Source organism: Nicotiana tomentosiformis, chromosome 11 (genome assembly GCF_000390325.3).
Source record: "Nicotiana tomentosiformis chromosome 11, ASM39032v3, whole genome shotgun sequence".
Lineage (NCBI taxonomy): Eukaryota > Viridiplantae > Streptophyta > Magnoliopsida > Solanales > Solanaceae > Nicotiana > Nicotiana tomentosiformis.
The window spans coordinates 85,262,351-85,277,721 of NC_090822.1; the positions used below are offsets into that span (position 1 = coordinate 85,262,351).

Here is a 15,371-nt window from a genome sequence, read left to right on the forward strand (position 1 = left end):
AACAATAGTTTATTATTCTCAATTTATTTTAATGAATGATTAAAGGCAATGTTTTCATTTAATCAGCAATTAATACAATTGTAATTTGATATATTAGTAAACACAAAATACTATTTTATAAAGGAAAATACATATTTTTGAAATCAAAGGCAGTTTTGTTTCATCTTTGGTCACTATATTTTCATCCAACTATATATTTTTTTGTCGTCGTATTATCATCCATCAGCACATTAACTTTCAATAATGTAATTTATTTAATTTAGAATGAGATTAGCGGTATTTAGTTTTTTTCATTTTTAATTCTCTTATGGGGTTTAGCAGAATATTCCTTCTAACTAATTCCCTTCTCGCTATTTCTTGCCTTTCCACCTACCGTTCTTTTTCTTTCCAATACAATTCCATTTTCTCCTTCTTCCACACGACTCAATTTCCTCATTTAAATTCTAAAGTTGACAGAAAACAGAGTTACAATAATATAGAAGAGAATCCAGAAAACCCTTTCATCGTCCATTTCAGGTGAATTTCGTTACCAAGCCTAGATGCTATCTTCAATTCAACAAATTACCATTTCCAATTCCCAATTTTGGGCATGATTTAATTCATGCCCTTGAATCAGTTGAGCCTTTTATTTAATGAATTGCAAAAAGGATTTCAAGACATAAAGAAAAACTCAAGGTTTCAGCTGGGCAAAACCTATAATTTTTCGAGTTGATATAGACTTAGATTTCTGAATTGTATTTTTCTAATACCGATGCTGCATACTGTTAAGTTATATGCACTGACAATGTAATAATTTTGTTATAGCATCAGTGTAATTTAATCATCCATTCCTTCTAATTATCACCTTCTACATGCCACTATTAGATTTTCGTATTTAAACTTCAGTCTTATTTAGACCAATTTCAGTTTCAGGTCAGTACATTTCTTGGAGTTGATATCTGTTTTTTTGTCAATACAGAAACTGGTGTTTGGTAATTTTCCATTTCTGATCACACCCAATTGAGTTTTTTTTTTTTTTTTGGATCTTTTAAAAAAAAAATCATTTTTAGAACTTTCATTGATCTTGTAGTTGTTCTGTTGAGTGTTCACATCTGGTTACATTCCTTCTAGGTGTTCTGTTTCTTGTTAATTGTCCATTTCAATCATACTCACGTTGAGTTTTCGTGTGTGTGTGTGTGTGTGTTGATCTACAGGTTGTTCTGTTGAGTGCCCAGAAGTTGGTTATTGTTAATTTTCTAATTTGAACACATCCACTTTGTGTTTTTGCTTCATTTCTTTTTGGTTCACTTTTTATTTTGTCTGTTTTGTATATTTTGATTAAGTTCTACTAGGTGTTTTATAACTTTGTTTGGTGTTCATATCCGTTGACATTTCTTCAAAGTGTTCATTTATTGGGGTTCATGTCTGTTAATCTTTTTTGAGTCGAGGGTCTACCGGAAACAACCTCTCTATCTGTAGGGGTAAGGTCTTCGTACACACTAACCTCCCCAGACCACATATTGTGGGATTACACTGGGTTTGTTGTTGTTAAATAAAGCTAATTACTTTTTAAGTGACCTTATTGTATATATATTTTTTTACACTGTGAACTTAAACTCATTTTCTTTTGAAGGTATAGTTGGCTGGTAGAGAGGTGTTTGGACTTTGGGAGGGTTGAGGATGGCATCTGTTTCTGGGTCTAAAGGTGGGGTGGTTGATGAAACATCTCCTGACTTGTTGAAGAACACACCGTCGAATATTAGAAGGTTAGCAGATGAAATTGAGCACTTAGAGGGCAGGCAAAAGTACCTTGCTCAGACTACAAGTCCCTCAGATGGTGGTGATGTTCGTTGGTATTTCTGCAAGTTGCCTTTGGCTGTAAATCGTATGTTTTTGCTCTAACTCTAAACCTCTTAGGTCCAAATGTTGGCATTCATCTTTGCAAATCCCTCTTATAGTCGTTTGAGTGCTTTGGTTTGATCTCATTGAATTTTCTTGCTTTTCGGTTCTCTGCTGGTTGAAGCAGTGACGAAACCAGTAATTTCGCTAAGGGTGTTTAAGATTTAATATGTAAAAAAATAAATTTGATCTATATATGCAGTATATAGATTTTTCTATATACACAATATAATTTCGGACGAAGGGTGTTTATGTGGCTCCGCTACTGTGTTGAAGTGCTTGTAGTGGATGTAGGATGTGGGACACATTCTCTTTTTTTGGTTAAGTTAGTTAAAAGGTGAAAATAGAACACAGTGGAATACCACTAGCTGGAATTACGGCTTAGTTGTGTTGTTACGCTTACGTTTGGTCTTATGTTTGTTAGGAGACGTTTTAGATTGGTGGGAGACTTGTATGACAATGTATCGTGTGAAATTTAAAGAATCCCTTGCTTTAGAGAATCCATAGACCCTAAAATACCTTAAAAACAGATTATTAAAATGAAATAGGCCTGAATAAAGCTGAATGGATGAACAGGATTCATATTGTTGTAGCCAAGTTTTGGATTGAGGCATAGTCGAGTAATTGAATAATTGAATTGAAATAGAAGGTCGTTGATACATTGTCTCAAAGGAGTACGGCCACATATTTGGCTCATGATATCATTCCGCTTTGAGACTCTACCTTATGAACAATCAATTGGAAAAGCAACTTGCTAGTTTTTTCTTCTGTTTATGCTTTTGCTGTTGATTCTTTGGTTCGGAAGATTTGTTCTTCTCCAAATGTTGCACTCCTTTTGAAATCAATTTCTGCAGCATCAAAATAAAAGATGCCAGGACTAAAAAACATACATAAACTTTCTCAGTAGAGCACTGCAGATTCTGTAAGTCAGCTGTAACAGTAAGTGAAATTCAAGCATAGATTCAATGTTCTGCAAAGGAGTTCATCATACAATCAGAAACTTTTTTTAGTTCACTATCATACAATCAGAAACATCAGTCCTGATGAGTCAGTTTGTAGTTTCTGGTATAAAGTGTAGTCATGAGTCAGAAATTCTGCAATAAGACGCAGATCTTCTTTAAACTTATAAGTCTAATTATTATAGATTTGTCAGTTACTATGAGCATGAGCTGTCGTATTCATGTATAAATCTAGGTTGTCCTTTGTGGATTTCACTTTTGCACAGAGCCAGCTGCAGCAGTCCCTCAGGCAGACATAGTGGGGAAGGGTGATTACTTCAGATTTGGCATGAGAGATTCTCTTGCAGTTGAAGCTTCATTCTTGCAGGTAATGTTTTCTGACTGGTGTTTTGCTTATTAAGACTTAAGAGTACTCCTCATCTGTAAAATAATTAATCTCTGACCCAGTTAGTACATCAATTGTTGGTCGAGATAAATATTTATTGCTCCATATTTACTTCACCTCTGCCTGATTATGCAAAGTTTAAGTTTAAAAATGGTTATCGTGTACTTCCCCCCCAAAAAGGAAGTAAAGAGCACATAATGTTAAGACTTTTGTGTCTATTAGAGTCTGAAATATCTTATGTTGATATATGAGCCATTAATTGGTTTGCACTCTGTAGAGAGAGGATGAGTTGCTTTCTTGTTGGTGGAAAGAGTATGCAGAGTGCAGTGAGGGCCCAAAGGGGGCATCAGATTTACTCAGTCCTGCATCAGAAAAATCTTCTTCGGAGAGCTCTCAATTGGGTGAAGAGTATTCAGTTGAAGAAGAAAGAGTTGGGGTCCCCGTTAAGGGTGGCCTCTATGAGGTATCCTTTGTCCATTCCTTCTCTTGCTTACCGCTTGCAAAGTTCTGAATTCTGATCGTCGGAGTCTTATTGATAAAATTTTTGGTTGCGGAAATCTTTCTGAAGAAATTTTAAGCCATCAAAATTTTGTTAAAGAAGTTGCTATAAATAGTGAATAGGATAGTAGCATGAAGCGGCGATTTAAGAGATATCGCCAATTAATACCAGGAAGATGTGCAAGGTGTTGGAATGGTTATTAGAAATAAGAGTGGCTCAGCTAGAACAGTCACTCAGAAAAGTTGAGAATAATAATAGCATAAAAGTGCAGAGCAACTTTGACTGGACAGGGGAAACCTCTTATGTCTCCACCAGGATTGACGAAGCTTTGATACCATATTATTAAACTGGGAGAATCAAAAGAATAAATAGATAATGTGATGATAGTGAAGTGTGCAAGACACCTATTTATAGTTAAAGGATACAAACCACATCTCATATTACTTACAAGTACTAGCTTAACATCAACACTTTCTTTTTAAGTTAGCTTGACAGTAACACTATGCTAAGCTAACTTTAACATTCTAACACATTAATAGTTGACATTATCTAACATTGTTAATCAACAAATTTCGACAACAGTTCTATTTTTATTTTTAAAAACTTGTCATGAAAAGCAATATCCTTCCAAAACTTTGTGGGTGTCTTATTAGAAAAAGGAGAGGAAAGAAAACAGTTTGTGGGTGCATGCATGATTAGCTTCTATTGTGTTAAATCCACTTCTGTTTCTTCGCTCGCGCTAAGTAGACTACTTTCCAGAATGAAGTCTTGAAACTCTTTGTGACGGTGATCAAGATCGGTACTGCATTGTGTCGGAACTTATTACGTGAATTAGGAATTCTTGGATTGTTTGATGATGAGATTGGAATCAGTGAATTTTTGGTTCAATAATGAGGTCCCTGTTAGTCTTGATGATCGAGTATCATTTGTAGTGAATCATATCTTTTTTGCAGTCCACTGCTCTTTTGTGTACCACTTGTATAGCGGGACTTTCCCGTGATGTCAATATAACTATTACTTTATCAATAATAACAAAATAAAATTTTTGTTGTTATGGTTCTCTAAGATGTCTTGCAGGCTTCTCCTCTCCCAGATCCTCTTCCTGCATTAAAAGAAAATAAATTCCTGAATAATGGATATCCTCATCATTGTAGGTAGATTTGGTAAAGAGACATTGTTTTCCTGTTTACTGGACCGGAGAAAATCGTCGTGTCTTAAGAGGTCACTGGTTTGCTCGTAAAGGGGGTCTGGATTGGCTTCCGCTGCGTGAAGATGTTGCTGAACAGTTGGAGTTTGCATATCGCAGTAAGGTATTCGGCATCACTAAGAGTGGCACATCTGATGTATGCTTATCTGATGTTGACTGCAAAGATTTATATGTAACTGTTCTAATCGTGCGTTGTTTCTACATGTTCCATTAGAGAATATCTGACAGCATGTGGCAGATGTTGCACTTCTACTACTTACTGCCAAAAATAAAATGCATGTGAAAATTGTACCTTATTATCTGTTCGTTTGCTAATCCAAGATGTGCATTTTCTTTTGTGTTAAATCTTTTATGCTCCTTTTCATTTTTTGTTGAGCATCCAAAATTTTCCCTCAATACAAGTTGATGAGTTTTATCTGGCTGCCACAGGTTTGGCATAGAAGAAGCTTTCAGCCATCAGGGCTCTATGCAGCTCGGATCGATATGCAGGGCTTCACCCCAGTATGAGTTTGCTGAATTTATGGAGCTTTTGTATATGTGTTTTGAGTCGTACTGTTAGTGATGCACTTGCTTACCACAATGCAGGGACTGCATGCTATTTTCACTGGAGAAGATGATACTTGGGAAGCCTGGCTAAATGCTGATGCGTCTGGTTTCTCTAGTGCTATGGGATTTGGGGGGAATGGCGTTAAGTTAAGGCGTGGATATGCTCCTCCTCAGTCATCAAAACCAACACAGGCACTCATTTATACACTATCAAGTTTACTACTGTTGGTTCTCTTTGTTCTGATATCAAGTTTACTGATGTTGGTTTCCTTTGTTACTGATGATCTTCTGGTGCTCAGTCTCATTGCATCTTCTCTTTTTTAAGTGGCCACGGTGGGGGAGGAGTAGCGTGAAAGACTTAAAATTGTTTGATACAAATGCTATAAAAGGAAAGAGAGAAAATGCCTTTGCTTCTCCCTCCAGTTAAAACTGGAAAATAAAAAACAAAGTAAAAAATAAAAAAGTTCAAGAAAAATAGCTTGTATTTGGGAAAATTTGGGTTGGGACTGCATGCATGTAGACTTGATCACTTGGTTCATAAAATGTTATATTCCAACTGTGCTGGAAAATTCAATTAAGTGTCGTGAAGCTTGTACCAGCTTTCAAATTGCAAAAAGCTACTGGCTTGGAAATTGCAGAAGCTAAGTTGGCAGGAGGAGGCAAGTCATGCTAATATCCTCCTTTGTGGGTCTTCTTGTTGTTATCTGTCGATTGTGAGAAAATGATAAAAGAGAGCTTGTATTGAATAAATTATGAAAGCCATACAGAAGGGCTCCTTGCATAGGAGTTTACACTTTAGGACTAAGAAAAGTTTATAATGTTGTAAATTATGTAATGGAGAAAGTAATTAAATAAGGCATACTTAATTTGAGATTTCTACTTATGATAGGAATAAGAAAATTATAATATTGTAATTGTGTAAAAGAGAAGGTAATTAAATAAAGAATATTTGAATACTGAGAGTTCTACTTATGATAGGGTTGACAAGAATGTTAGATATTATTAACCTGAACAGATGAAACGAATCTAGAACATTTTAACATATACATCACCATTTTGAACCTTGTGGTTTTAAATATAACATTATATTTGTTTGGCTATAATGCTTGTCATTAAGGGTAAAAGGGAAGTGTAAGTTAAATTGTTTCCAAATTTAGAGTGGTCATTCTTTTTGGAAGAGAGTAACAGACTGAAGAGGAAATAGTGTTACATAAACTGGAACGGAGGGAGTAATTGATTCGATTTATTGACTTCTAATACTCCCTCTAAAACTTGAGATAATTAAACAACTTGAGTTTGCGAATCAAAACTAAAAAGTGGAGTCGAGTATGACAAGAGGAGCTACTGTTTGAAGATGAGGCACTTGTGATTAGACAATGATATGACAACTGATTGGATAGTTGCGTGGCCATTGTTGAATTGTGGGATCAGTGCATCTGAAAGTTTTAGCTATTAGAGATAATTTTAATTGATTTATTTTATGTCTATACTGCCCCATCATATGGTGCGTGATTCTTTTTATTGGGCCAAGCACTCGAGAATATTATCTTTTTCTGTTTAAGGTTGACACTCTCTCTAATAGCTTAAGTTTTTAGATGAGTTGGTCACATAATTCAATGTGGTACCAACAAAATAGAGGTTCTGAATTCAGTTCTTATTTGTCCCCATTGACAAAAAATTACGAGCTGCTTGGCTCAATAGAAAGAATAGGGTCAGATATAGGTGGGTGTGTTATAGACGTAAAGTAAGTAATAGAAGTGTCCTTTTAAGAGCAATTAAATGGATAGTGACATGGCGCTGAATGGCTGATGTGTCGAAGGTGACACTGACTAGAAAATGGTGTGTTGTTGAACGGCAGCACTACGCAGACCAAACAAATATGGATTAATCAACTTAACAGGTTAACGGGTTCAGACAACTAACTTGTCTTGACAAGTTAGCTGTTGGGTGTTACTTGATAGGTTAGCTGACATTGATGGATAAATCAACCCTAGACATATTTGCAATACGCTGCCATAAATTTAGGACGGCGTAGTGGCTAGAGAACACCAGAACAGTGATGGGGATGCTAGAGTCATCATTGGTAAGAAGAGTAGTGTCACTCAAATGGTCATAAAATTTAGGTGAGGCTACTAAATTTGTGGAGCGATTGGGAATTTTTTGGCAGGGTAGGCATAACAGCTTAAGTCTCTCTCAGAATACTATTTTAAAGTATAAGAGAATAGAAGAGAGTACTTGCATAGAGTTGATTGTTAACAACGTACAAGAGGTTTTTTATACAGAAGTTTAGGCTATTAAAGATGAGGAATTTTTTTCAAATATCGGGGTACCTAATTATCACAATAGTTGTTTGATGGGGGAAAAAGATCCTATTACTACTTATATGGAATACAGATGTATTTAAAACTTTAGTATTTTGGCTGAATGAATTTTTGGTAACTAGCATAAAAGATACCCTGGACTTGTTGGGCTCCCTTATTTTGTTTAAACAAGTCCAGATTTTTGTGCTGTTTTTGGTATCTTCTTGGTACTGTTATTGCATACAAATACTTCACCTTATCAAATAAAAGATACATAACAATTCAGAAGAATATCCTATAGTATTAACCTATATGCATAGAGTGATTCTTGAACATTCTAACATATACTTACAGCATTCTCTTGACTTTCATTGGCTTGTACTACTAAATTAGTTGCTAAGAGGTTTTTAAGGAAGGAATAATTATTTGCTGGTTCAAGTGAGTTAGAGAAAGTTTGACAAGCTTTAAAGAAATTATACACATACATGAACAATAGTCCGGTCAGTCGTGTGTTTACGTCCGTGTTTAGCTTTTGGATAGTGAGGATTTATGTGGCATGCCACAACTAGCTTGGGATTGAGATTATTGTTGTATATTGCTTTTGGATCAATTATTATACTAAAAAGCCTTCACTATGACATGCATATGCTAAAGTTTTATTATCTCGAAAAGAGATTTGCTTTTCCTTTTAGGTAGCTTTCATGTGTTCTTCAGTGGTATCCTTGATAAGAAGTTGTTTATGAGCCTTTTGTGCTAAGATCGTTAAGAGTGCACACTGACTTTGGTGCACAGGGGGCTTGATATTTAGGATTTAATCTATTTTCTCTTGTTCCTCACTGCTGAAATTGCACACCTCACGCATCTGTTTCTTTTAGGACGAATTACGTCAACAAAAGGAGGAAGAAATGGATGATTACTGCTCACAGGTAGTCCAAATGCTTCTTGTTCACTATATAAGTGTATGTGTTGTAATTATATAACTCATCAAGCAAATGGCATATAAACTAGGGAATACCTGTCTTGACCTTAAAATATTAACCTATCATGTAGGCTTGTATTAGTTGTTCTTGATTGAGAAGGTAGATATGAAAGGCATCAAAAGTACTAAGTTAATGGTACTTGGTACTTTGGAAATTGGTAAGATTCTTATGGTTTGGCAGGTTTTGCCCCTCTAAACTAAATTGCGACCTGTCACTTCGGTTTGCAAGATCAAGAAAATAACTAATTTTAAATGTTAACCTCACTCAGTGAACTATGAATACTCCGTTCTATTATATTAGACTATGCTGTGAGTGCAGTAAATAAGTCTTCTCTCACTACTTTTTCTTAAATTATTACGAAATAACCATAGTTTGGCCTTTTAAACTGTAAACTTATTCGAAATCATGTCAGGAAATACAATAACAAGTGTATTATGTACTTGACCCGCATAAATAGACGGTCAGTTTCTTTTGACTGTTGTGTGCATATTTTGGGACATTCTTTTTTTAAATATAAAAGGATAACAAAATCAGGACATAAGGAGCTATTATTCTTTTTCAAAAAAGAAAAGGACATAAGGAGCTATTACTACATTTATTTTGTAGGACCTTTGAAATTGCTTTTCTTTGCCGGTTAGCAATTAGATAACAAGTTTGGAAATTACCTTTATGGTTGTCCTTACTAATCTTTAAGTTTGTGTAAACTTCTTGGAATATTTTACCTTGCTAGGCTCTTATGTTTGACCCACTCATGTTATTTACTATATGTTCATTTGCAATTGAACTGTGCAGTGTTTTTATAAAGTATTTAAGGATCCTTTCTTTTTCTGTTAACATCAGATCAGTTATTGGCTTCTAACACTGGGATTTGGTCAAACAAAGTCATGAAGTTATTGATAAGGCAAATCCAGGAACTGTGCAAGCTTGAGAAAAATACTAAGCTAAAGTAGGGATTCAATCTGAACATAAACCTTGAGATTGATAACTAACAAGTACTTCTGTATTGATATGGAAGATGATCATAACTGCAGTGCATTGGAAAATATTGCACCACTAACTCCTATCTTATCCTAAACCATAACAAACTCTGTGGACCCATCATCAGCCTGTGCTTACAACATAAAATTGCATGACCTGTTTTAATTCCTAAGTCCCGCCAATTTATAGCATCAATATTCCCCCCATAAACCAACCCTTTTCCTCAAAGTTTGAATAAGAAACTTCGTACACAGAGTGGAAGTTCTGCCTTGTTGCATGCTCTGGTGTTGTTGACTACCATTGAACCAAGAGTTGTGGAACAACCTTGTTCCCTTCTTGACAAGCCGGCAATCAAGGATGGCAATGGGTTGAGGGCAATGTGGGCCAGTGATGTTAATAATAGGGGTATTATCACTTTTAGCCCGCGCCAGAAACTATTTACATTTGGTAGCCGAAAAAGTATATAAAACTTGTATATTTTTTGTATATAACATACAGAATGTATATATATACAAAAAATATACAAATTTGATACATTTTTTCGGCTATTAGTTTTATAACGGCTATACAATGTCATTTTCCTTAATAATAGGAGGGTAGTTATTTTGAGTCATAGTTTAATGGCAAGGTTTGGGTTGAGAGACATGGAAGGTAGGGTGTATCCACAAGTATGCTAGAAGAAGAAGCTATAGGGCCAACTTCTGCAAAATCTGTTGAGAGCTGTTGTATTTTGAAGCGAGCTTATGAAATGGCTTTTGTGTTATGTAAAGCCACGTTTTCAGATCTGAGCCACTGAAACGAGGGAATTCCAACTTAGAAGAACGAGTCAACATGGCGTTACCTTGCTGGTAACATGAGCTGTGCGTCATCTTGCTCTCTGTGTGCACATGGCATCGCACTTGGAGAACCAAGTCTTGCCTGAAATTCCAGGGAAAGCTGGCTCCTCAACTCTATCTAGTCTTGCTCACTACCTTTGAACTCAACAAAGGCTTGCTCCATCTGATTTTGCCTCAAAAGCAAATTCTGCAGAGAGTTTTTGTAACAAATCCGTTAGATCTTTTGTCTCCGACGCTATTTACGATCAATACCAACTGAGCCAAGGACCTCTAGCTCTGATACCAAATGAAAAAACACATTTAGGAACTATGCAAGCTCGAGAAAATGCTAAGCTAAAGTAGGGAATCAGTCCTAACGTAAAGCTTAAGAGTAATATCTAAGAGCTAATTGTGTATTGATCTGGAAGATGATCACAGCTTTAGCACACTGAAAAATGTCTAAATTGGCTGATATATGCTATGTTGCATCGCTAACATACACCGCTATCTTATTCTACACGATAACAAGCTCTGGGACAGGTCAGCATACTGTGCTTACAACATAAAAGCTGCATGACCTATTTTAATTTTTCAGTCCTGCCAATTTCTTGCATCAGTTATTTCCTTTAGGGAGAGAATGCTACATACTAAAATGACCACAGAAGCAAAAGTTTTTTTAGAAGTAAAGGTTTCTGCATTTATTTAGCTAGTCCAACCTCTGTATACGGTCTTGTGCTTTGCCCTTTGCCTATCGCTTCATCTTTGTGCATGAATTCACATTATCTTTTGATTAAAAATGATGATAGTCTATGTGAAGAAAAGACGAACTAATCTTGTCCAAATCATTGAGGTGGTTCTATCTGCATGATATGTCTTTATCTATATTCTTTAGAATTTAGTAATTACTTGTTTAATCAATTTTCCCCTAACTTCATTTTTGTTTTTGTTTTTACTTTTTCTTTGCTGATCAAGTTAGTCGCAATTTTTAATGTTTCCTAAAAGAAGTTATCCATAAACTTGTTCGTGATGTCTAATTTTAGATACCAGACTCTCATCTTTTCCACTTTTGACATCCTTAAAGAATGGTCTCCTTTTAAGTTCTAAGGTTTTAGTACAACCTTTATAACTGGATCCTGCTGGTATAGGTCCCTGTTCGACATCTGGTGTTCATGGTTCATGGTATTGGTCAAAGGTTGGAAAAATCAAATCTTGTGGATGATGTTAGTGACTTTCGTCATATCACGTCAATCCTTGCTGAACGACATTTAACCCCGTACCAACGTGGCACTCAGAGAGTCCTCTTTATCCCATGCCAGGTAATGCTTTCATAGTTGGTCTATTAAATTTCTTATTTTGGTATATTGTTATGAAAACAATCATTCGTCCTTGTGATGAAAAGAGTTCAGAAATTGTTTTTGACGCTACCTTGGACTACAACTATAGAGATCTCAACCATATTTTGTCATATAAAATTACTATATCGGAAGATCTCAATCAATAGAAGGCATCCCCGATTTGCTTGGAAGAGCCTCCAAAATGCTCCAAGGCACATTTCCCGAGGCTAGTTCCTTTTAACTTTTCATGTCATTCTAGTCAACTTTCAATGAGGATATTTCAGTAACTTGGCCGGAATCTTTAGGTTTCATAATCCAAAGTTAAGTTCAACATAATATGGGAGAAGATACCATTTATTACAACTCAGGTTTTAAATCTTATGACTTTACGAGGAATAGCTCGGGGCCGGAAGTATGGTTTGTTTGGGTCGAGCATAGCAGGAATTTAATGAGGCAAGTAACAAATGTTTATTATAACGATGAGCATTAGAGCTTAGAAGCATCTCAAATTAGTAAGTAGAATCACCTACTGGACATGTGATCCGGGCCTAGCGATCTGAGACCATTTGTGATCTGCCCTCTGGTTGGGGGTCCTCCTCGAGATTATAAAAGGCTGACGTAGGCCAAATCGAGGGTACCAAGGTTGTTTATGCTTAGTGGTGCTCAATAGAATTATTTCTGATTATCACTTTTGCTGCAGCTCTAAGATTTCCTGTTATATTCTTTTGAGCTTTGATTAAACATTTCTTGTTAATTACAAGAATGCCTTTTCCCCCCTTGTCCCTTAGCATGTTTAAGTTTATCTTCTGCATTCCTGTCATATGATATTTTCGGTTTTTCTTCTGCATAAGTCTGTCCATTGCTGTTTCCTGTTGATTTGTGAATGTGAACTAACACCAGTTGTTTTTATGTTTCGACTGTGGGTACCACCAGTGGAGAAAGGGCTTAAAGCTTAGTGGTGAGACCACAGTTGAAAAAATTACTTTAGATGGTGTGCGGGGATTGCGTGAGGTGTTGAGTGCAACAGTGCATGATGTGCTGTATTACATGAGCCCCATTTACTGCCAGGCGATTATTGACTCGGTACTTCAAATTTGATTTTTCCTGTTCAAGTTTTCTCCCACTGTCCTTTCTTCTTCCTGATGTTGCTTTGCTCTTTTGTTTGATTTGCTGCCTGTTTTCTTCTTTTCAAACCGGTGTTGTCTTCCTTAAATCCTATCCTAATAACAACTTAACTGGAAAAAAGAAAAAAAAAATTCGCCGTAATAACACTATTTACACTAGGCAGTTGTTCACTTCCTGGCTGTTGATATGTGAATCAACTGGTTCATATAACCTACTGCTTTCCTATTAATTGTAAAATGTTAGGAAATAACTGTGTACTCTTATGGTCTTATATTTGTTAAATTTTCAGAAGATGGATAAATTAATATAACGGAAAAGGGTCATATTTGTCCCTGTACTATCGAAAATAAGCTCCATCTACCCTCCGTTTCAGTTTCTTAGTATAACTACTCCTACCGTCATACTTTTAGACCATATTTACCCCTCACCTGTTAGATCCTTCATCCCAATCTAAAAAAATACACGTGGCTAATCCTGCTTGGATAAAAGAATCCGCCTCATTTATAATCAAACCCACCCTGAACGGAAATATCTGATCATAGGTATCCCTATACGTTCGTTCATTTAATAAAATTTTATGCCTTTTTAAGAAAAAGGTAATCCTATCACGACCCGGAATTCCCATCGTCGGGACCGTGATGGCGCCTAACATTCCACTTGCTAGGCAAACTGACGTTAGAGAATTATTAAGCAAATCCTTATTCAATTCAGTAAATAACAGCAAATAAGCTAAAATGAAATACAACGAGTGCGGAATAATATAAAAACTTAATTATTACTACCACCCGGATCTGGAGTCACAATTCATGAACTTCTAGGATTTACTACAAGTAAAAGTCTGAAAGAAATACAACGAAAGAAACAGTAAAAAAAAAAAGAACTGAGAAGATAGACGTGGACTTCAAGGTTTGCGAACGCCAACAGATCTACCTTGAGTCTCCGATGAACTAGTCCGAGCTGCTACGCCTCTCGATCAGCTGGGACCAATAGCAAAATCTGCACAGGAAGTGCATAGTGCAGTATCAGTATAACCGACCCCATGTACTGGTAAGTGTCGAGCCTAACCTCGACGAAGTAGTGACGGGGCTATGACAAGACACCTACATAACAAACCTGTGCAATTTAACAGTATATGTACAAATAACAGCTAAACATATACTATTGGGATGGGGAACATGCTGAGGGGAATACGAGATAGAAAACTACAGCAAAATGGTAACTTGAACAGCCAATATACTATGAACCAATAAGAACAAGTAAACACAGTAAAGGAAAAATGCACGGCATCACCCTTCGTGCTTTTACTCTCAGCCTCACCATAAAATCAGTAGAAACGGCATGTCATCACCCTTCGTGCATTAACTCTCATAACATGGCACGACATCACCCTTCGTGCATTAACACTCACAATATGGCACGGCATCACCCTTCGTGCATTAACACTCATAATATGGCACGGCATCACCCTTCGTACATTAACACTCACAATATGGCACGGTATCACCCTTCGTGCATTAACACTCTCCCTTATCATAATGCAATAAACAAATAACAACAGAGAGATAAAATAACAAATTTGGTTCCACAATATCAACCTCAACTTCGGAATCAATACTCAATCATCACCAGAAGATCCGTAAACATGATAAGAACGATCAATTTAACAATACTAGTCTAAACATGGATAACATGAACAAATGAAGCTATAATTGCAAGAAACCAAGCCCCACCCGCATGCTTTAACCTGACTACAACGCATAAGTACTCGTCACCTCACATATACGTTGTTCCCCAACATTTAAACATGTAGCAAATAGACAAACAAGTCCTATTCCCTCAAGTCAAGGTTAACCACGACACTTACCTCTCTCCGAAGACCAAATTCAAAGCTCAACCACGGCTTTTCCTTTCAAACAAGCTTCCGAACCAATAGAATCTAGCAATTTACCAACCAAACGATTCAAATTAAGCCTTACGAACTACCCACGATTGTAAAGAATTCAATTTAGGCCATTATTGAAAAAGTCAACAAAAGTCACACCCGGGCCCGCTTGGTCCAAACCCGATTACGCATTCACCCCCGAGCCCGGTTATGTGATTTGTTTTGGAATCCGACCTCAATTTGAGGTCTAAATCCCTAATTTCTACCCAAAACCCCCAATTACACCATGAAAACTCTAGATTTTAGGTTGAAAACTTGTGAAATGTAGTGAAAGATTGAAAGGAAATAAGTTAGAATCACTTACCAACGATTTGGGGAAGAAAGAGTCTTGGAAAAATCGCCTATAAGGTTTTAGGTTTTGAAAATTTGAAGAATGAACCAAAAATCCCGTCTAAGTCATATTTGATCAGTTGCAGATGTCGC

The 15,371-nt window shown here is 36.3% G+C and overlaps 1 protein-coding gene across 6 annotated transcripts in view; it reads left to right on the plus strand.

The window, feature by feature from the left end:
- The first annotated feature begins 357 nt into the window (after nucleotides 1-357).
- The window catches only part of LOC104116549 (phospholipase SGR2), a 31,882-nt gene continuing 16,868 nt past the window's right edge, over nucleotides 358-15,371 (plus strand). Inside the window, exons 1-10 of one of the 6 annotated variants that reach the window (XM_070187891.1) lie at nucleotides 358-516; nucleotides 1,613-1,864; nucleotides 3,104-3,204; nucleotides 3,500-3,685; nucleotides 4,876-5,031; nucleotides 5,358-5,429; nucleotides 5,514-5,669; nucleotides 8,653-8,700; nucleotides 11,693-11,863; nucleotides 12,815-12,964. In XM_070187891.1, coding sequence (XP_070043992.1) covers nucleotides 1,660-1,864; nucleotides 3,104-3,204; nucleotides 3,500-3,685; nucleotides 4,876-5,031; nucleotides 5,358-5,429; nucleotides 5,514-5,669; nucleotides 8,653-8,700; nucleotides 11,693-11,863; nucleotides 12,815-12,964 — 1,245 coding nt within the window. In that variant the 5' untranslated portion in view covers nucleotides 358-516; nucleotides 1,613-1,659. Of the gene's footprint in view, nucleotides 676-704; nucleotides 787-1,612; nucleotides 1,865-3,072; nucleotides 3,205-3,499; nucleotides 3,686-4,875; nucleotides 5,032-5,357; nucleotides 5,430-5,513; nucleotides 5,670-8,652; nucleotides 8,701-11,692; nucleotides 11,864-12,814; nucleotides 12,965-15,371 lie in introns of those variants that run through there. The other 5 variants (XM_070187894.1, XM_070187893.1, XM_070187892.1 and 2 more) reach the window with 5 other exon arrangements.